General features: G+C 32.0%; 1 protein-coding gene across 6 annotated transcripts in view; it reads right to left on the bottom strand.

Annotated features, from left to right (window-relative positions):
* Positions 1 to 24,326, bottom strand: part of Ankrd12 (ankyrin repeat domain 12) — a 116,777-nt gene that overhangs the window by 30,507 nt on the left and 61,944 nt on the right. For all 6 annotated transcript variants that reach the window (XM_076836676.2, XM_076836673.2, XM_076836672.2 and 3 more), the window contains one exon: positions 19,792 to 19,939. In XM_076836676.2, the coding sequence (XP_076692791.2) occupies positions 19,792 to 19,939 (148 nt within the window). The remainder of the gene's footprint in view (positions 1 to 19,791; positions 19,940 to 24,326) is intronic.

Raw genomic sequence — 24,326 nt, 5'->3', positions numbered from 1 at the left:
TCCTATATCATCTTCCTTTTACCATGACATTCACATGATCAAATAAATGACTACCCAGAAAAAAAGTATCCAGATTATTCAGATATAACCATGTAGCAGAATGTATGAATAGATAAATAAAATGTAATATAAAAATTCCAAAAACATTCAACCAGAAATGACTTGACACATAGGCATCTGTTAGCTGTTATTTGCAAACATGGTGGGACTTAAGCAAGGGAAAAAACAGCAAAGTTTATCCAAATTCTCTTTCTTTTCCTCACAAGATAATTTTGGGATTGATGTGGTGATATTTGTTTTTTCTGTATTTCTTAATGAAATATACTTTTGGGGTTTCTAAACATAAAATATACTTGGTTTGAAATCAAGTGGTTGGAACACTGTTTTCCTTTTATCTCAAGCATGCTGTAGATAGAATACTGAGGAAGGTTTTGAGTAACTTATCTTTGTCATTCTGTAAATGGAAACAGCACTTAATGTTTTACCTGCTTTATTTTCTGGACCTATGCTCCAGGTGGATTTATTTTTTAAAGGGTTTAATTAATTTACTTTGGTACTGGGGATTGAACCCAGAGGCTGATTATGTATGAAAATATATTCTTTTATCAGAGATTTTAAATTAATTGATAGTAGATCTATGGTGAAAAAAAAACAAGTATCACCACTAATTTATTTCATTTTTGAGTACCCTTGAGTACAGAAAGTGTTACATTTGTGTACACAATGAAGAGATTAGTCATGCACATTTCACACTGTGTGATTAAATCAAGTAAATGCACAACTACTAAATCCATACTTCAGTTATATGCTGGCATCAAAATCATCTGATTCTGAACTTCCCATACAGAGTAACAAACAGCCTGGAACAGTGGAAAAACACCCAGGTTCTGGCATTAGCCTTAGGTTCAAATGTTTTCTCTGCTACTTAACAGATCAGTAATCTGTTATTAGGGATTAATGCTTGCAAGGATGTTATGAGGATTAAATGAACTAATTTATGTGAAGTGCTTGGAATATACCTGGCATATACCATGTGGGTGATCTTAATTCCCTGCCTAGGAAAAAAAAATGTATCACATGTCTATTAAAAAATTTAAGTAACATGCCCTTCTGCCAAATCCAATGAAGTATATGACTATTTAAAAAACCCCAAATGCAATCCCATATATTTTCATATTTGTTTAACTTTGAACTCTGAGACTGAAGACAAAGATTCAAGCTGACTTATTTCATTTATCACAGGGATACAATGAGGACAGCAGAAACCACCAGACATAATGAACGTAAGTAGATATGAAGTTTTTCCCCCATGGCATGAAGCAGTGAAGAGAAAGAAGAAATAGAGTGAACCAAAAACATTATATTGATATCCAATATTCTATGAATTAGTGCTTCTTGGAATAAACACATACACACAGATATTTCCTCCCAGTGGTAAGTAATCTACCACTAAGCTACATTTCTAGCTCCAATTTATATTTTTATATTTAAAAAAGTATTTATTAGTCACCCAACCACTTGTGTAAAATACATTTTAATACTCCTTGAAGAGGAGGGAGCAAAAATGGTAGTAGAGAGAGAAAAATAAAATGGTAGGAGATAGTAAAAATGTAAACTTTCATTTGCCAACTAAAATTTAATGATAGTATGTAATGATTTTATTAGGTGTTTTTTTATAACTAAATCGAAAGCTTTTATTGAAAATTAGCCTTAGTAAAATGAACACTGTATTTATACAAGTTCTATTAATTGTCTCACTTATCTGTCCATCTTACATGCTGAGAATGCTCCTATTTAACAATGTTAATACTACTAATAAATTTGTCCAAGACCGTAAAGCTACTAAGTAGCAAAGCGAGGTCTCCAAAGTTAAGTTCCTCTGATATTGGTACTCACAAGCATCATGTTGCATGATTAACTATACAAATGCCCACTAAAATGAGCTTTCCATAAGCATTCAAATGTCTTCTATCTTTATTTCACAATATAGCATACTTACTGTAATCAATTCACATGTAAAGTGCTTTGGGAAAAGACCCACAAATTAAACATATCCTCCTGAGTTTGAACTTCCAATGTAAACTTAGTATTTGTTTGTAATTCTCTTGATTTTGAAATATTCACATCTCAGATACAAATGTGATTTATTTTTTAGCTTAAGATTCGGCACATTAGATTATGCTAAGTGAAGTTAGCCAATCCCTAAAAAAAAAAAAAAAAAAAAAAAAAGCCGAATGTCTTCTCTGATATAAGGGGGGTGACTCAAAATGGGATAGGGAGGAAGAGCATGAGAAGAAGACTACCACTAAATAGGGAAGAGAGGTGGGAGGGAAAAAGAGGGAGAAGAGGAGTTGCACGGAAGATGGAAGAAGAACCTCATCGTTATACAGAACACATGTATGATGTTGTGATGAGAAAAAGAAAAAAAAAAGTGTGTCCCATTAGATTGGATAGACAGAAATGATGGGAGGGGAAGGGAGGAGTAGGGGGGGATAGGAAGAGTAACAGAATAGAATGGACATTATGATTGCTGCATGTATATAGGTGACTCTAAAAAAAAAAAGATAAGAAGAGGAAAAGAAAGTCTTAGAGCAGAAGAGGCCTATATTTAAAAGGTGAAGTGAACCCCTGTTACAGAATTGATTGCAGGACCCCAGACAGATAACAAAACCTGCACATGCTCAAGTCCCTTATATAAAATGGTTCAGTATCTGCATATAACACACACATATTCTCATGTATACTTTAAATCATTTGTATTTATTTATATTCTTTTTTGCTTGATATGATGTAAATGCTAGGTAAACAGCAGTTATACTGTATTATTTAGGGAATGACAAATAAAAGTCTGTATATATTCAATAAAGTTGCATTTTTTCCAAAAAAATATTCTGCAGATTAAAGATTTGGGCACTGTATTACTGGGTAATTGGCTTAGAGCCTCTAAGGATACAATCAAGGTGGTGATTAGGTTAAATTCCTGTCTAGGAGCTCAGGAAAAATTTCCAATTCTAAGCTCATTCTTGTTATAGGCAGAACTCATCTCCTTATGCTTCTAGGACTGAGCTTCCCATTAACTTACTGGTTGTCAAACAGGGGATGCCTACATTACTTGCTATGTTTCCATCATTCTTCAAGCCAGTTATAACTTGCCAAATCCTTCTCATGCTTTAGATCTCTACCTTTCTTTCCTGAGTCAGAAAAATGATTTCATCAGGCCCATCTAGATAACCTTCCTTTTTTATGACATGATCTGTTCATATACTCCTATGATCTGAGCATAGGAGTAAAATCTACCTTATCCATAGTATCAGGGCTTACATGGGATGTGTACACCAGTGGGTAGGAAATCTCAAGAGTCAGCTTAGCTTTTTGTGTATCATAGTAATGAAAGGGGGTTATCAGACCTACAGTCTTTTCAAGGTTTCTAAATTGTGTAGTCTATTTTTTTTTCCCAAATAGGGTAGGCCTAATTCATGTTTCATAAATCTTTTCATGAAATGATTATTAAATGTCAAATTTTAACACCATGGAAAAATGAAATCTGATGAAAGATAATATAGGAAATGTCAAACTTTATAGTATACAAATTGAAGGGAAATATTTTGTCACATTGGTAAGATAAAAATGAAATATCAAATATGCATCAAAGTTGTAGGGGGAAAAGGGCATTTTCATCTGTTTGTCAATTTAAGATGTTTTTTATAAACATAATACTTTTATTTTATTTTTACATGGTGCTAAAGATTAAACCTAGTGCCTTAAGCTTGTGAAGCAAGTACTCAACCACAGAGCCACAATCCAAGCCCCTTTTATCAATTTGAAAAAAAAAAAAAAATTGATCATAATTTGGGTGATGGGAACTTATTGAACAAGAAGCCTGAGAGATATATACAGCAAAATTCTATGAATAGAAGCAATTTGGCAAATTTATATCAAGAACATAAAATATTCTTATTCTTGATCCAGTAATTATAATTTCAGCGATTTGTATCATAATTTTCATTGTAATAGAAGCTTCAAATATGGGAAATAACTATCAAATCTAAAAAGTGAGTAGTTACATTATTTCATCAAATGTATATATAAATATGTATATCCATTAAAGTACATATTTGAAGAATTAAAAAAAAAACAAATGTGTTGGTTTACATATATGAATTTTTACATAAAGATAAAAATAATTCATTCATCACTATTAATAATTTTTAAAGAAAAAAAGTCATGCCTTGAATACTTTAAGTGACTTAACCTAGTGAATCTAGATGAAAATTTCCAGCTCAATAATGGTAAACACAAACGATATTTTAAGTTTGAGAATATTTAAGCTGAAAATACTGTGTATAGTTACAAATATTTTATTTAAAATGTCTAATGTGATGAGTTATCACTATTTTCAAAGCTAATATGTATTAGCTGCTAATGCTCAGTCAAGTTTTTATGCATTCATGTATTAACCCATTGAACTTTTATCACAACTCCACAAGGTAATAGTGTGATTCCTATTTTATAGATGTGGAACCTGTGCACACACAGGTTAACTACTCTGCTCAAGATCAAAGAATCAGGGGGGAGGGAAAGAGAGAGAGAAGGAAAATTGCATGGTAAAGAAAGGAGACCCTCATTGTTATACAAAAGTACATATAAGAGAAAGTGAGGGGAAAGGGGAAAAAAAACAAGAGAGAAATGAATTACAGTAGATGGGGTAGAGAGAGAAGATGGGAGGGGAGGGGAGGGGGGATAGTAGAGGATAGGAAAGGCAGCAGACTACAACATACACTAGTATGGTATTATGTAAAAAAGTGGATGTGTAACCGATGTGAATCTGCAATATGTATACGGGGTAAAAATGGGAGTTCATAATCCGCTTGAATCAAATGTATGAAATGTCAACAGCTTTGTAATGTTTTGTACAACTAATAATAAAAAAAATTTTAAAAAAAGATCAAAGAATCAAGGATCAAAAATAGACAGTCCAGGAGTGCTAAAATATAAGCTCCTACAATTAACATAGCTATTTTTAAAAAGCAGAGTGGGAAAAGATTATTGCCTGAATTATTTCAAAATCCCTACAACAAAAAGTTTGTGCATGTGTTTAAGGCACTCAATCAAGATTTACATATTTTTTTCAATACTAGGAATACTAAGAAATATTTTTACAATGGGAACAGTGTTTGTTTATAAGAATGGGCTAGTGCTTAAAAAAAAGTCCCAATCTATACTTTAAGTGATCTTACTGCTTTATTTATTTAAAAACAGTATTTATGGATTTTTTTTGTTAAAAAATAAGACAGTTCATGTTAGAAAACCATAAAAATAGAGAGAGGAAGCTCTGTGCTAGAGTCTTACCAGCCTTGAACTTAATTTCAAACACTCAGCTTCTAGGAATAAATGTCTTATACAATGCCAATGTGTCATTGGGCCTAAACCTGCTCACCTAACAGTAACTTTACACAATGAGTAATATGTACTAACCATGTCAATGACCTAATGTAACTTATGGATATAAACAAAGCTGGCATCTCAGATGAGCAGCCCCTTTTACTCTGCCCCTTCACCTTGCTTGTTTCCATCTCTTTTTGTTTTTCATTACAATTGTGTGTTAAAAATCTAGTCTTTCCTTGAAAATATTTTCTACAAAATTCTGATCCTCTGTATTAGGTAAACCAAGTGCTTATTGCTGTCATTCTAGAATTTTTCATCAAAAACCTGAATTTGTCGACACAATTTTTTTTTTGCTTTTGTTTCTGTTTCCCTGTTTCTGTTTCAACAAATTTAAAATAAATCCTTATCCTTAAAGTTATGATATGTGTTGTGCATTTTTTTTTCTTTTGGTCCCCCCCTCTCCTCTTTCATTGGAGAGGGAAGGAAAGATAAAAAAAAAAATCTTTTTGATCTGAAAACATATTATCTTTCTTCAGTTAAAAGGCACTTTTCACAAATTAACTTTTTTTCATATCATTTGCTCTTTTTTGGAATGTGAATAAGATGTTCTGGGTGGGTTTTTTTTAAATAATGTTTTTCTTGCATTTCCAATGTTTTTGTTTTCTGTATGTCTCATATACCCTTCTTCCACATCTCTAATTAGATCTTCAGCAATGTCTTAGTCTAATCCTCAGTACTGTATAGAATATTTACTTTAGTTATCATATACTTGAATTTCAAGGTCTCTTTGGCCTCTTGTTATTCTCTTTTACAGTAGTCTTCTCTTAATATGGTGGTGGATCCTCAAGAACACTGAGAACTTACCTTTGCTTTCCTGCAATATTTACCATCTACAGACTCAATTTTTGGCTTTAATTCAGTCATTTTCCTCAAACTTGGTATTTCTTTTCAAGTGGATAAAGAGAAAAATTCATTTGATTAAGCAGTTGGTTTATGGAAGAGTCTCCTGTGAGTTAGGAGGTTTGTGGTTAGTAGTCTCTAATCCTAGTCTTCCAGCTGAGAATGCTCTCTAAGTATAAGACTCTTCTACTAAGAAAACACAGAAATTAATAGAAAAAAACTGAGAATCTCAGTTTAAGAGAATATCTAGGGCCTCACTGGGAAGAAAGTTTTACAACTGCAGCAGGATCCTTTTAGTTGATATTTCCTTTGTTCTGCAATAGTTCACTAACCAAAACTACTATATTTATAATTAAAAGTTAAATAAACATAACTGTTATGTTACCTAGGCAAAGAAAGTAACATTTAAAAACGCACCTGTATTTAAGAAACAAACCTTAATAGCTTTCACATCCCCAAACTAAGTCATGTAGCTTAAAAAAGGGGAAATTTCAAACTGTCTCTTCTAAATTTACATCTGTAAACTTCAATTCTAAATTCTCCAGAATGTTAAGTGTTTTATTGGCAAAAAGTAATTGTACTTCTATTTGAAAATAAGTTCACCATGTGAGCATTTATTTTCATTTTAGTTTTATAGTAATAGATATTGGTAAGAGAATTATAGCTGAGAGTGTAGCTGTGAGATGGAGAGGGAAGAGAATATCATCAATAGCTGAAAATACTAAGTCTGAAAGTAAAATCTACAAATGAAATAAAAATCAAGTATCATTGCACTCTATTTACACTCTCATTAGTTATCACACAATGCTCTTCTACTAAAATTGTTACTAACACAGAAATTGATTCTACAAACAATACAGTTTTCCTCCTTTGAAAATAGGACAGGTACCACAACAGAAATTTTGATGTCACTAAAGGAAACTGACAAAATCACCCAGTCTCAAATATTCCATCATGAATATATAACATTACATGAAGGTCCTTTAAATCATGACGAGATAAAAACATTTTTCTGCAGACAGGATGATGTAGCTCAAGATGAACTCATTTAAATGTACACACACGTAATCAATGCTTTAAAGCAAAAGGGTTTTTAGGGTTCTGCCCAAAAATATCCCTTGAATAGAGTTTTTGTCTTAAATATTCAGCAATATCACACTATAATTATTATGTGACAGACTCACTTTAAGTTACTGACAGAAATTCAGCTTTTTAAAGAAAACCATAAAGAACACTAAAAAAAATTAATCTTGATACTTGTGATAAATAACTTTACATTTTGGGAGCAAATATACTTGGAATTTCTACTATTTTACATTTAATAATATTACTATATTACATTTCAAAATTTAAACACAACGTGTTAATTGCAAACCATCCAGAGCACACGGCAATTGCAACTATAATTTTCCATTTTTCTGATATATATGTGCATGCTATGCAAGTCAAAGATGCAGAATATAATTTTTATAGACACTGCTAAAGAGTGAATTTTTACAATGTATATTAATTTCTACTTTTACCTCTACTTAAAAACTGACATATTTTTCTGTAATAAATCATGCCACCTGAAATTAAAAATTCTTAGATTTTGGGACTAGTTTAATATAATTAATTCACATAAAACACATGATAAAATCTGTATTGATTTAAAACTACCAATTTAATTTAGAAAAACTATAGATTTTAAAATATTGGTAGAAGGAAACTGATGGTAATTACATAGAAAACATTTTAAAAATTAAAATTTAGAACTCTGTGTGTAAAGCATACATGCTACAAAAAAGAGGAGAAAACAGGGCATGCAAAAACACTATAACAAAACTTCTTTTAATTAGTAATTAAAGAATACCTGATTGCCTATTATGGTGTATGCTCAGTCTTCTGAACATAAGATTCCTAAATATCTATTTGGAAGTATTGATAATAAAGGAATATGTACATATAAAAAAGATAAGCACCAAATATGGTGTTTGGTATTATTCAACAATTTCAGAAATAGGCTTTATCAAGAAAATCATTAACAATCTTGGTAAAATAGATTCTTGAGTTATAAATGGACACTGATTTTCCATAAAAGTTCAAACCTATATTACAATGTAACAAATACACTGAAAGTTATTAAAATATGCCATTTGGAAAGAAACAAATAAATGCTATTTACATTTTAACTTTCATATAAAGTAGTGAAATCTTTAGTATACCAATATACAAACTATAAAATGCTCTATTGAGTCTAGAGTCTAATGATCAAACATGCTGACATACATAACACTTTAAGTGACCTCTTCCTAGAATATCCATAATTCTAATTACAGGTTTGCTTGAAGCTGGGTACAGTGAAGCACACCTGTAATCCCAGTGGCTTGAGAGGCTGAGGCAGGAGGATCACGAGTTCAAAGCCAGCCTGAGCAAAATCTAGGTGCTGAGCAACTCAATGATACCCTGTCTCTAAATAAAGTAAAAAATAGGGCTCGAGATATATGGCTCAATAGCTGAGTGCTATGTGTTCAATCCATGGTACTGCTTGCTTGTTCAATCCTTGCTCTACCGCTCAAAAAAGGTTTGCTTTAAAACTTCCTAAGGTGATCTTCTTCCTACTCATAGACAGTTAATATCACATAAGACATTCAGTTAAAAATTCTGGTAAAATGTAACTTAAATACTTGGATTGTTTCTGGACTTCTTAATATATTAAATGTTACAATTTCCATAAGCATGTACTGATATTTGTATTTTCATAGTTCCTGAAATATGAAACTGAGGAAGTAAGTTTCAAAAATTATGACAATGTATTTGTGGTGTAATAATACAATTTACTATTTTAACATGGACAAAATGAGGATTCAAAAATATTGCTTGTTTTATATATTTTATGACACACAAATGCACTTAGTAAACACCATATGGTAATTATATATCACTGTTGATTTTACAAGTCTCCTGTCTCAAAAAACAGCTTGGTTATTTATTATGATCAAACATTTTCTTCCATATAATGTGAGGAAAGTTTATAGCAGCTGCTTAAGAAACAAGGCCAGACTGTTGACAAAGATCAGAAAAAGATGAATAGCTCTTATGACAATGATTGGCATTTAAAGTTTGTACAGTGGGCACTGTTTTAAAGTACTAAAACCAGTATCTGGCAAAGTTGCTAACAAAACCTCTACTTTGGCAATTAGTAAGTATCAGAAATTATAGGGGACATTATATGATGGAGAGTTACCCACTTTTCCATTATCATAATTATGGTTTATGAGTAAGATCTGGCTCTCTAACTATAAATTCCCAGTATGATAGCAAGAAGCAATCATTGGTAGCAAACATTGTTATTAGATAGAATTTGCTATAAGAAGGTAATGTGAAATAAGACTACGGGAGAAGACTAAAGGGAAAAAGATTACAAAAGTATGCAAATTTAGAAGAACCACACATTTATACATAAATAGGCTATTAATCAGAGCATGTATTCCTGTAACACTTTCATGTCTGATACGCATGACACAAAACTGCTGCTCCAAGTGTGGTTCATGAAGTGAGGCCATCTGTAATTTATTTACTACTGATCTCTTACAAAAAGAAGGATTGTGCCAGAAGTGGAAATTAAGTATGTCATTAAGCACACTGTTAATTTTAGTTGACTGTTAATTTTTTTTTTAAAGAGAGAGAGAGGTAGAGAGAGAGAGAGAGAGAATTTTAAAATTTATTTTTTATTTTAGTTATCGGCGGGCACAACATCTTTGTTTGTATGTGGTGCTGAGGATCGAACCCGGGCATTCCAGGCAAGCGCGCTACCACCTGAGCCACATCCCCAGCCCCTTGACTGTTAATTTTAGCTGATATTTTTCCACAGCACTTTTTTCCTTTTTGATGAAGAAAGTACTATGTTGATTTACATTTTGGCATGAGCTCCTCATCTTGAAGACTAGTAACAGATTATAGAATGGCTACTCTGAATAGAACTGACTAAAATAAAGCACAATGCCTAATGGAACAAAACATATGTGGAGTGCTACTTAGATAACACTCTTCCATTTACTCCAAAATTTTTAAGTTCTAAAATTCAGTCTTGATTATTCTCTAACTTTGCAGCACTTAAAGTGTATCTGTCACATGAATGACATGACATAGCAGATAGATAACAATGCTTTAAGTCTTTCCACATATAAACATCTATGGGCAGTTTAAGTAATTCTTTTCCTTTTTCTTTTTAGTTGTAGATAGACACAATATCTTTATTTATTTATTTTTATGTGGTGCTGAGAATTGAATCCAGTGCCTCATACATGCAAGGCAAGTGCTCTACCACTGAGCTACAACTCCAGGCCTTAAAGTAATTCTTGATTAAGTACTAGTAATTCTGAATTTAGAGTGAATGAAGTTTGATAATAGTTAAGTCTAATAAGGACCTCATGTAAATTAAACTTTGGGTATTTTCATCAGTCTTTTTTTTAGCAACTCCAAAATCTTTGTATGATACTTACTGATAATTTTTGCATCATTTCTTGAGGGACTTTGATTAAGCAATAATTCAGGCACATTCACCAGGTGGAAAGTAAATATTCTGAAAGATCAATACATAGCTGATGAACACAGGTAATCATTAAGATCACTGAAAATTAAAAAGGTTCTAAAATATGTGTTCTGCTCTAATTAAACACATACGTTCCAATAAAATACCTTTCTTGTGGGAAAATTTTGTTGCAGCACATCCTTCTATGGAAATGTTTTTTAACAAAAGCTGTTTTTCACAATGCCACTTTTCAGAAGAGACCAATTAAGAGTTCATAGCTATAATAAACAGAATATGCCGCATAAAAAACGTTCTATGTTTCAATCTTATTTTCTTACTTTCTAATGGAATAAAATGCAATTTCAGATAATATAATCCTGATTCCATATAGCACAAAAAATGTTTAGAGAATTTTCATCTTATGGCTAGCAGATGGAATTAGAAAATATAGGAAGCAAATGAAAAGGAGATTCTACAAAGGCAGTCTGGGAAGCTGGGTGAAAGTCAAAGAGAATTATGTCCCAGAAACCAAGTTAAAAGAATTTTAGTAAGAATATGATCAACATTAAATTCTACATAGTCTGAAAGACAAGGACTAAAATACAGCTAACAACCTGTGTGCTCTCAGTAAAAATAGTCTATTACTTTAAGAAACTTAGTTATGAATGAAAGAAGTTAGAAAAGTAAACAGAGATGCAAACCAAGAGCAGATCATATTGACAAAGTTTGTATATTAATATGCACACAAATATAATTGTGACAAGCTTAACATCTACCTTTTCCCCTCCACCAAAATCATCACTTCCTCTGCAAGTAGTCCCTAACACATGCCTCATTAGCAGTATGCTTACAAATTTTTATGCAAAAATATTATATGTACATATACAAATACATGTAGGTTTTCAAAATATTCTTCAGGGCCATTGGTATTGGTCATCAGTAAAGCATCTGCCTACTAAATGTGAGGCTCTGGTTCTATTCTTAGCACCACAAAAATAAAACCAAACAAAAAACCCTAAAATTAAGGAACACTGCTTACTTAATAAAAATGACCTCTGACTATTCATATTGATCTTTCTCAATATCTTATGATAATCTCTCCAAGAAAACTGTAACACAAAGTATATTACTGACATTCTTTTTTTATGATTGAGGGTAATCCATGTTGTGGCTGTATCTTGATTTAATAAAACAATCCCCTAGTGATCACTGTACACTTACTTTTACACCAACAACATCACCACAATAACCACAAGGCATTCCCAGAAGTATGCTGCTATATCAAAAAGTATAGGTATTTTTTAAAATGCTTTTTTAATTAAAGTTTTAGTTTTCAAAAATGTAGGCAAAATATTATTGCCTTAGCTCCAATAATAATTAATCTTTGGTCAATTCACATCTTCATTCACCCCATTCTTATATCATTTTGAAGTAGAACTCATTCATCCTACCATTTCATCATGAATGCTATATATATATTTCTAAAATGATAAAAGCTCTTGTACTTTTGTTTGCAGTTGCCAGACTTGACACTAAGAATTCACATATCCTTTTAATCTTCCTCAATTAGGTACTACATTTATAAGTTGATTTATTCTTCTGTTATTTCTCTCTAAAAAATATCTATATATTTTTATGCTATTTAAGTCTTTATCTGCAACTTTTAAAAATCTAACAAGTAAATGGTCAGGTACAGGATTCTTAAGTCATATTTATTTTCTCTCAGTAATCTTTTCTTCCACTTTCGCAAATTAGAAGTCAAACACTGATTTGACTTTTTCTTTGCAGGTAAGAGCTACATTCAGAGCTAAGGAATTTGACTAATACATAATCTAGAGATTTTTCACTAATTTACTTGGGGAATACAATGAGTTTCACAATCAAGAGCCTAAGGCATTTTCAGCTCAGAAAAAAAATTATTTTGTCGATTATATTATCGTTGCCTAGGTTCCTTGTTTATTTTTCTTCTACATTCCTTAAATTTTATGTTAGGTCTATTAGGGTCCCCTAAAATGTTTAAATTTTTTTTTTTTTAGTTGTAGATGGACATGATGCATTTATTTTTATGTGATGCTGAAAATCAAACCCAGTACCCCACATGCTAGCCAAGAAGTGCTCTACCACTGACCACAACCCCAGCCCCTTTTTACTTTCATGATTCTCTTAGTATATTTTTGATGTATTATGCAAAACAAGTTTAATTTTTTTAATTTGATAATTTAAGTCTCAACAGTGAACATTTCAATCTTCCTCTACTAAGCTGTTTATAAAATTGTTTTGTTCAAGTCTTTTTGTGCTGTATCTGAATTTTTTAAATAGTTTTTCGTTGTTGATAGACCTTTATTTTATTTATTTACATGCAGTGTTGAGAATCAATCCCAGTGCCTCACATATGCAAGGCAAGAGCGGTATCACTGAAATCACACAGCCTCAGCCCCTGAATTTTCTTAATGTCCATTTCTGTTGCTGAAGTTGTTTCCTCTAGTTGTTTTATTTAGCTTGGTTAAAACTGTTTGCTTATTCACATTGATTAGTATCTTTTATTTCTTGGAGGGTTGATATTTTCTGTTGTTGGCTATCTGCAACTTAATATTGGAGTAGTTTAAGTGGAAAGTCTCTGGCAAGTGGTGAAAGACAAAGTGACCTCTACCTGCCCCTTTGGTTCCCAGCCAGCAGCTGAAGCACCAGGAAGTCTCTCTGTTCTCTAATTCCAGGTCCTCTCCCAATCCTAATGATAGATTCAGCCTCCAAACAGGTTCAGATGTTCCTTAGATTTATAGGGGATGAGAGCCCTGGCATAATCTCCAAGAGCCAGTGTCTTATCCCAATTCAATAAATATTTACTGAGAAATATTTATGTACCCTACACTTAATAGAGTCTAAGTTTTTTTACTGAAGGGTAATGAGGTAAAAAATAGAGACCAAGAGCAAAGTGGCAACCTTCATAATTTTGCCTAGTTTTAGCTCTATTCATTAACATTACTTTCAAGTAATGATTGATGTCAACTCTTTACCAAGATTATACTTTTCCCTTTATTCATCCCACATCCCAACTCCTTTCAACAATTTGTCTCACTTTTGGATAGACAATACCTTTATGGATCATTTCCTAAGTGAAACCAAAGAATTATCACTATTGCTGGTCCTTTCTCAAATGCTTTCTCTTTTTTTGATACCAGGGATTCAACACAGGTGTGCTTAACCACTGAACCACATTCCCAACCCTTTTTTAAATGCATTATGAGGTTTTTCCTTTAACATATCACCTCAAGAATTTCTCAGTATTAAAAAAAATGAGTTTATCAATACCGCGAAACATATATGTGCCATTTAATGACTTTTTTGGGAAATTTTTTTGTAGCTGTAGACGGACAGCATGCCTTTATTTTATTTGTATATTTTTATGTTGCGCTAAGGATTGAACCCAGTGCCTCCCATGTGCAAGGGAAGCACTCTGACAATGAGCTACAGCCCCAGCCCTAATGACTTTCTCTTTTTTTGACACCAGAGATTCAACGCAGGTGTGCTTAACCACTGAACCACATTCCTACCCCGTTTTTATATTTTATTAGAGACAGGGTCTCACTGAGTTGTTTAAGGCCTTGCTAAACTGCTGAGGCTATGTTTGGACTCATGATCCTCCTGCCTCAGCCTCCTGAGTCAATGGGATTACAGGCAAGTGCCACGATGCCTGGTCATCTAATGGTTTTAGAAAAATCTTCTACAGAAGAATAAATAATCTTATTAATTTTTTAGTTGTACTCATTATTGGAAAAGTATAATGTGCCTTTCAAGTCATTTTTATTCCTACATGTTCTTTTTTGTTTTTGTTTTAAAGACAATTTATCTGTTGATTGAAACGCACATTTGGGTTTCCCACAATCTAAATTTTGCTGATTTGCAATTCAATATGCTCTCTCACTTTCACATTCCCTATAAATTGGAAATTGGATTCTGAGAGCTGAAAACACTGAGGATTGTACCCTTTGACAAGGTCACAGAGGGAGTTTAACATGTTCTTCCATGGCACATGTTTTCTTATTTGCTTTCTCACTTTTTATTTAATGTTAGCAACTGCTGATAATTAAAGCTTAGATATATTAACTAGGGGTTGTAAGATGTTCATATTTTAATTTTTTTCCACTTATTTTAACTGAATTAATTTTATAAAAATACTTTTCCTTACCCTCAATGGAGTTATCCAGTGACAGAAGTACACAGAGGAAAGAAAAATTATTTTTCTCTTTATTACTTGGAGTTAAATAAATACTTCATTGTCTTCTGATGACAGATTGTTTTTAAGTTATCATAATAAGCTCATGGACTTAACCATATTTGATGGGTTCCAAACCTTTGTAATTAATACCCTTTTCAGAGCTTAAATTCCATCTTTCACCAGTGGGAAAGTGCTCTGAGTTGTCTCCTATTTTTGTTTTGTATTGTTGGGAATCGAACCCAGGACCTCATGCATGCCAGGCAAACATTTTACCACTCAGCTACAACCTGAGGGCCCCAAGTTATTTCTTAAGGCCTTCTGACAAGACTTCATATTAATCTTTGATTCCTTCCTTGAAATCTGGAATGAAATGATGCTTTACTCTCATCTTACATATTTCCTACTCTTGGTTTGGAATCATCCTTTTCTAAATAAGTCTTCATTTTCTTTTAGTAGAAAATGTTTTTAAGATCATAATCTGAGAATTAGAAATGATTATTGCTCCTGTCTTAATGTTCTTAAGTCTTTTTAATTGACAGAGCAAAGAAATTTTTGTGTATATATATATATTTTAAATTTTATTTGGAAACAATTACAAACTTACAAAAAGAAAAATTAAAAATATTAAACATTATATATCCATTATCTATCTGGACTTCTATATTATTAATCTTTTACTCTATTGCTTTATGATTTTTTTCTTTTGTTATCTACACATGCACATGTAAATATATTTTTCTGAAGCTTATGATAGTAATTGCATGTATCACAGCATTATACTCATGTGTACTAAGGAAATAAGTATTTGCTAAGACATAAAAATGTCCTCGTATGTCACCACAATACAGCTGTCCACCTTATAACACTAATCTCCTGTCCATATTCCTTGTTAAACTACCTGATAATATTCTTCATAATCATTTTCCCCATCTAGTATAGGATCTAGTTTATAGCAAGTATTGCCTTTATTATCATCTATTCAAATAGTCTGAAACATTTTATTGTCTTTACTGAATAATGAGAACAATCTTTCTCATTATCACTGTCATTTCTAATCTTTCATATCATGACCCCGTCTCTGTTTAAAAAAAACAAGCATTCATCATGATTATATATAATCAGCTGTGAACTAAAAAGTGGTATTATATACCCTCTCAGGATATTATATCTGGAAGTACATTATGAACATCTTTCCCTTCTGGGATGATGTTAATTTTGATCACACAATCTAGGTGCTGCTATATGTCTCTACTACACCCTGATTGGTTTGTTTTCTTCTTGCCTCTCTTTTGTTGATAAAAGGCTAATATGCTCACAATTCCTCCTATATTTTTCAAGTCATGAGTGATTCTTTGCTAACCATTTTTATCATGATGGGTATAAAATGATCAACTGTAGGAGAGGGAACTGACTCGGAAAGGAGGATGAGGGAATTTTCTGGAGTGTGAAGGCATCTTGTTACCTTGAAGGGGTCAGACTGCAATTCAATGCATTTCTGAAAATCCACAGAATATTACAGTGAAGAGTTGCAAGTTTCACAATGCAAATATTACTAAAAATTATAAACAAACATTGAATTCAAATGAAATGTATGCTAAAGTACTTAAGGATGTATGCAACTTATAATGAAATACATAAAAAATAAGATGAATTGGTGATTATGTAATAATGTAATAAAGGAAGCAGCAAAAGTTAACAATTATAAAATTAGTTGATGGATGTAAGTATTTACTGTACCATTATTAGAATTTTGCTATGTGTTTAAATATTTTCATGATACTGAGTTTTTTAAAAAATGGTTTATAAAGACTATAAAGAGTGTTTGCTAAATGAGTAATTATAACTTGAGATAATTTTCTCATGTTAGCATAATATCTAGATTTTGAAAGTGCAACATATATAAGATTCTGGATGTGAATAAAGTTATTGTGTTCATCTACGACTAAAAAAATTTTTTAAAGGTCACTTCATAAGACAGTAGAGCAGTAACAAAAACAGTACTTCCAAATAATATATGTGTGTGATTTCAAATGAGTACATTTAAATTAATAAATATTTTAATTAGAGGTCTATTTTCTCCATATCACTAAGCAGTTTACTTATTTAAGAAGGCCATAGCACTTTTTTTTAATTAAATGTAGTTTACCTTTTATTTTGAAATATACACAATAAAGAAGCCAATTTATAATGTTATTAAAATAATTAAAAACAATTTTAAACAGCTATACAAGTTACATATGCTTTAAAATTATTTTTCTGCTAACTTTGGGGCACTTAGTTCATTTAAAGTTTTTAGTATAAGCACTACTATAATAATGGTTTTATACACATACTGCCAGCATTTCCAGCTACATCTTTCTGAATTTTTCATACATATAAAAAATGATTTTCTAGAAAGTCAATAAGAATGTATGAGTCCTCTCAATAAAAGTCACTGCAAGTTCACCAATGGCAGAAAACTATCTTTTAAAAGCCTTTAGCAATTTTATATGGCAGTTTTTATTAAGTACTTCTGTATGCTAGGTACTATGTTATAGTGGAGCCTGTTTTGAATATTTCTATTGGTAGGCTTCCTGTCTTATAGTTAAGGATCAGCATTTCACTGGCTTAGAAAAAGCAGCAACCAGTTCTTTATAATTTTATATGTTAAAATGAGTTAGAGTTGCAAGACAACTCGACTGTCTTTTCTGTACCTGCCTAATCTTTCTCCTGTCCCCTTTCTCTCCTTTTGTCTGTCTCCCCCTGTAGCCGTTTCTCTTGGTATCCCTGTTCTCTGAATTTGTGTGTATATGTCCTTTTAATTGTTTTGGTAAGATCTACATATATTATTGCGCTAAAGTCTAAAAGCATCTTTCACACTTTGGGGGCTCTATCCATCATTCTTCAGTTATGTTTATAAATTTTCACTCATTTTCCAATGATTAGATCTGCTGTTTATTGATTTAGTTGATCTTGTCAGATAAGCTACTATTTAATAAACTTCATTCCACTATTCTACTTAGAAACATTAGAAAATAAGTTTTTTTAAGAAAGAAATTATACTTAGAAACAATACCTAGAAAATTTATTTTTCACCATTGGACTCTGCTCATTATTAATATTTTACCTTTCTTTCTTCTCTCTGATTTCCTAAAGTTACTTATTTTCTTAAACAGTTTAATGATAGCTACAAACTTTTACCAAATATAGCACTATTTTGGCTCATCCTGTACATGTTAATAGTTATGTACACACTGTCTACAATTTTGAGATATTCATAATATGCTGGAAACAATGCTGCAGATTCGAAGAAGGACTACATTTCTGTCAATTTTACCATAGATTTCTAAGTTTACATTTTACATATTTACATAATTCTCAGCTTTGAATGATAAGTCCTTTATTACCACAAAATTATCATCTTGCTACCACGGACTAGTTTCTGACTTATCCAATTCTTATCCAATGTTAATGCGATAATTCTTGCATTTTCAAAAGCATTTGTAACTGATATTTATTCAACTACCATAGAATAAGTCATTATACAACCTTTCACATTTAAAATACAATTTTACTAAACCTTTAGTGTTGTCTCTTCCCAAAGGTTTTAACTTGATACTTAAACTCAACTGTTTTTATTTTTCTTATGTGATCTCACATTTATAGTCAATTTGATATCTATAGCTATTATTTAAATTATCTCTTTTGTGGTAAGTGCTCACTGATGAATCTTTTATTTCTGAAATTCCTTATTCTATTTATCATAATTTGGCACCATCTCCTAATCAGTTGGAGTTTATTTGCAACTAAGTTTTGTTCAGCAAGGCAGTAAAGATGTATTATTCAGAAGGTGGGTTCTTTTGGTTGCCCTATCAGGTGAAAAATAAAGTTGTATCATGTAAAATAAAAACTAGAACTTCTCTGCTTCCAACTATAGATGCCTGTCTATTGCTCTCTCAAAATTTCTGAGATGCAATTAGGTAACATCTAATTGCTTACAGGAATTCCTTAAGCTCTTGAGGATATGGCCATAGATTGAAAAAAAAACTATTTTTTTTCTTTTTTTGGAACTGAGGATTGAACTCAGGGATACTAGACCACTGAACCACATTCCTATTTTGTATTTTATTCAGAGACAGGGTCTCACTGAGTTGCTTAGTACCTTGCTTTTGCTGACGCTGGCTTTGAACTCTCCATTCTCCTGTCTCAGCCTCCTGAGCTGCTAGGATTACCAGTGTGCACCTCAGTGTCCAGCTTAGAATTCTTTTTCATTGATTTTTGACTGAAATATGATTGAACCTTTTCCATCTATCTACACAGACTTTTTCAACATAACCAAAAAAAACTGTCATATTCTTTTGGCTCTTTCTTTTTAAAAACCGTTTATAAGGAAATTGTCCCTACCCCACACAATGTCCAGAGTGAAGATGACTCATTAATGCCAGAAAAAGACAGGATTTGCTTTTTAGGGGCATAATACAGAATAGACTGAAAAGAAGTCACGGGACAGCTATGCATGGGGAGAGGATCTACAATATACTTGAATATAATAAAGGAATAGCTCAGCAATTTTGTAGAGAAAATACAGAAAAAGGGTGGAAAGCACTATGACGCCATTCATACAAGGTATGTGTAGCAAAAACCTAGATTACTGACTACATCATTTTTAGGTAGTTAAGATTCTAATAAGAGCTAGCAAGCATTATTCTATAGTATTTAAATTTTATGTATTAAAAAAATCAATCCAGAATGAGCTACCAAAAGTTAAACAGTTGAATATAAATTATCTAAAACCAACCTGTATAACTTTCATCATCATCAGACAAAGGCACCTCTCTTTTTAGCAATAACTCCAATTCCTCTGTTTCTGCTACATCCACTGGGCGCTCCCCATGTTTATTAGCTTGAAATGGGTTTCCACCATGACGAAGTAACAGTTTCACTATCTGCAACATTAAGTGGTAGGAAGATTTAGTCTCTTTATAGATGATATCGTTTTGATCATTCTCTTGATAACACAATGTTCTTCCCAGTGTTAATTCTACTCTCCATCCAATACTTGCATCCTATTCTAAATCATTATTCTCTTCCAGTTCCATTTTCACTGATACCTGCTTCAATGTGAAGACTGGCATGGCATCTACTAAAAAAACTTCTGCCTTGAAGTTTAAACAGGGGCCTTTTAATGCTTAATTTCATTGTTTTTCTTCCTGTTTTATCATAAAAATCAATAAGAATTTGAATATCTATTAATAAGTACTATTTCAGGTTCAGAAAAATCAATGAGTAATAACATAGCCACTTGAATTGTGGAAATTCAAGTAGAAATCACAAAGGATCTAGTTCCCTTCTTTTTAAAGCTAATACTATTATAAGTATATTAATGCCCTAATCGTCCTTTCTTCCTCATCTCCCAGGAATTTCATCTGTCATATGCCCACACAATTTACTTAGAACTAATGAAGCTTAGACTTTAAGTCCTTTCATTTTCATGGGAACCTTACAATTCCTTAATCTGATTTTGTATTCATTCTTTAAATTTTTTTCAAAAAGGACCCTTTCTTCCCATCAAAGTATATAAAGTTCAGGAATCATAAAACCAGGATCTGTCCAGTTAGCCATCATTTCTTTTCTTTTCTCTTTGTATACTCTTCCTTTCAATATTTTTGAAACCCTTTTAGTTTGGCTTCTGTCTAGAAGACAATCTTTTCAGTTCATGTCTCTTCTACTTTAAAAAAAAAATAATGTCAATGAAGAAATGAAACAAAGACAAAGAAAAAACTGTGTTCAAAACTATATTCCTAATCCTAGATGCTTGGGAGTCTGAGGCAACAGAAAGGCAAGTTTGAGGTCAGCCTGGGAAACTTAGGAAATTCCGTCTCAAAATAAAATAAAAAATAATTGGGCGTGTAGCTGAGTGGTAAAGAGTCTGCCTGCCATGCAAAAAGGCCTGGATTAGATACTCAGTACTACCCCCCCCCCAAAAAAAAAAGAAAGAAAGAAAGAAAGAAAACAACAACAACCAAAAAATCAAGTTCCTGAAAAAATGTTTATCTTTGCAGCCTTCTCTTTTTAAAATAGCTCTTCACTCTTCTACCTGCTTGCATCAGTCCTATGAAGTACCTATCCCTGATCTACTTTTTCAAACTTTAATATATATCACCTCTTTAGTGTTCTCACCTACTCTGACAGAATGTGATCAATATACAATTCACTAATTTTCATTCTCTTGTTCTCTTAATGCTAAACCCAAATATTCAAATGTTCATTGGATATATCCAATTGAGTATATGTGTATTTCAATACAAAAGCCCCAAATCAACGAGTTTCAAATTAAGTTTATTAAAACTTGTACCTTTAACCTTGCCATTCTTAGTGAAATCTACCCATTTACCAGAGTTAGCCAACTATTATCAATTGTGACTCCTTCCCATGTCTTCTTGTTTTGATCTTTTACTTCCACTGACATTGATGTGTTCTATGTGACACAAACCCACATTAAAATTTATTAATATATATTTCCCCCCTTATTATAGACTATAAGCTTCACTTGGGATCAAATCTTAAATATATTACTCTCTGTATTCCCAACAATTAACAACGGTGTTTTTGTATACTTAGAAAATATACAATTTAAAAGACTGTTTAAACAAATAACATGAACAGATGAGTATTAACTACATTGATCACTAAAATAATAATTTATAAAGATACTGTAAATCTAGAGTTTCAAACAAATTTTTTTTATTGTAACATTTTTATTTCTTTTTTAAAAATTTTACTTAGTTCTACATGACAGTAGGATGTATTCTGACACATTGCACACAAATGGAGCATAACTTCTCATTCATCTGGCTGTACATGGTGCTGAGTCATACCAGCAGTGTAATCACACATGTATATAGGGTAATAATGTCTGTCTCATTCTACTCTCCTTCCCATCCCCATCTCCCCCCCCCCTCTTTCCCCTCTGCATAATCCAAAATTCCTTCATTCTTCCTTACCTCCCCCTAACTATGGATCAGCAACCGCTTATCAGAGAAAACATTTGGCCTTTGGTTTTGGGGGATTGGCCTATTTCACTTAGCATGATATTCTCTAGTTCCATCCATTTACCTGAAAATGCCATAATTTCATTCTTCTTGAAGGCTGATTAATATTCCATTGTGTATATGTACAACATTTTCTTTACTCATTCATCTGTTGAAGAGCATCTAGGTTGGCTTGGCTTTTTGGCTGAGATCAATTGTGTTTTTTAGTTTTTTTTTTTTTTGCAAAATGTATTTTTTTTCTTTAATTTTTATTGTTGGTTGTTCAAAACATTACATAGTTCTTAACATATCATATTTCACACTTTGATTCAAGTGGGTTATGAACTCCCATTTTTACCCCGTATACAGATTGCAGCATCACATCGGTTACACATCCACTGTTTTACATATTGCTATACTAGTGTCTGTTGTATTCTGTTGCCTTTCCTATCCTCTACTATCCCCCATCCCCTCCCCTTCCATCTTCTCTCTCTACCCCATCTACTGTAATTCATTTCTCCCCCTTGTTTTTTTTTTTCTTTTTTTCCGCTTTCCCCTCACTTCCTCTTGTATGTAATTTTGTATAACCATGAGGTCTCCTTCCATTTCCATGCATCAAACAAATTATGTAAGAATGAAGATTTCATAATGAATTAAATGAAAAAATATTCTTGACTATTTTTATAGAAAATTTGAAATGTTAGAATGTATAGAGATAACAATTTACTTTTGACTCCAAATGCTAATATTTTATTCATGTTTATGATTATTAAATTACAAGTATTTATCATTTTAAAACCAACTAGCTTTCCAAAGCTGCTATGAAGAACAATTATTCCTGATCCTTAGCTCCATACTGGAAACATCTACCAAGTTACAAGAGGTGAAATCACCTGGCTATGTAGGATTGGGGAGGGGCTATAAAAGAAAAAACAAACAAAACTTTGATTCGATTATATTATTTGCAGTCCAAACAAGGAATTCCAGAGGCAAATAATGCCATCAATTCCTGAGCTTCAGTTTCTCTACAATTCTGTGCCACAATGGCTTTGGTTTCAATGTTCTTATCTCTCCTATATCAGAGGTAGACAAAATATGGCCTTTATATTTTTAAAGTTTTGTTAAAAGAGAAAAGAGGAAAGAGTAAAAACGAAGAGTAGAAAAAAGGTGAAAAGTTTAAAATATTTATGATTTAACCTTTATAGAAAAAATCTGTCAAACCCTGTACTGCAACTATATATATATCTAATTTCCACCTTTTAAAATCTTGCTTTTCCATTTCTTCTGCTCTTTGTCATTGTGAGTCCGTGTCTTTTAAAATTTCACTTAGGAAAGACATTTGAGAAGGTTAAATAAAGTTTTAAAAAAACTCTAATCATTATAAACAACACTGTAGTGAACATTTTAATGAGCTGGAATGTTTTCCATATTTTAAGGTTTATTCTCTAGAAAAAGTCCCAAGGATGGGAAACCAGAAAAAAGGATCCTTACATTGTGTCCTATGCAACCAGGAAACGATTAATAAATATAGAGTACATGTCTAAGATGATGAGTCAAGTACAGATTCAAGCATGATGCAAAAATTTTAATAGCCAATATTTTATAGACATCATTCTCATATGCAGATATTTATTCTAAAAAGGACTTAAGGCAAATTAAAGTTATTTCTAACAGGCAACAAACTAGAAGTATGTAAAAATGATAAGACAAAAAATGATAGATACCAAACAACTAGAACTAAGACTAGTATAAAATTATGTATTGTGAGGTATAATACACTTATACAGCAGGTCAAGGAATACATCGTTCAGAAGGAAGGTTAATCTTTTCTTATTCTAAATAATTTAGACCTCACTGTAAAGAGCTATGTTTCTGCTTCTTCCACATTAGGAATTTTTAATGGATAGTTGAAGTTGTCATGGCTAACTCTGAATAAAAGAAATCCAATTCCTTAGGGAGAGGCTCGTAAGACCTAATATTATCTGTATGCAGAATTGAGAGTTTTTGGTAGATCTCAATTCTCTTTTCCTTAGGCTCAAGTAAAAACAACAAAGAGAAAATAGCTCTCAAATTGGGACTCCTACTATCCTAGGCTTGTTGGTAGGAGGAAAAGCAAAGGTCTTTTGAAAATAGCATGCCAATCTTGCTCAGAAAGAGACTGTAAACAGTGTTTGAATCCATTTTAGTACATGAGCCAAAAGGTCAGCTTCTAGAAATATTTTGCATCTATGTACATATTTAGAAACTTGTACTCATGTAAACAAACATGTCTTAGTCATAAGGCATAATTCTTTTAAATTAC

The sequence above is a fragment of the Callospermophilus lateralis genome, chromosome 17, assembly GCF_048772815.1.
Source record: "Callospermophilus lateralis isolate mCalLat2 chromosome 17, mCalLat2.hap1, whole genome shotgun sequence".
In the NCBI taxonomy this organism is placed as follows: Eukaryota; Metazoa; Chordata; class Mammalia; order Rodentia; family Sciuridae; genus Callospermophilus; species Callospermophilus lateralis.
The sequence above is the reverse complement of the archived record's forward strand: the minus strand, read 5'-3'. Positions and strand labels throughout refer to the sequence as shown.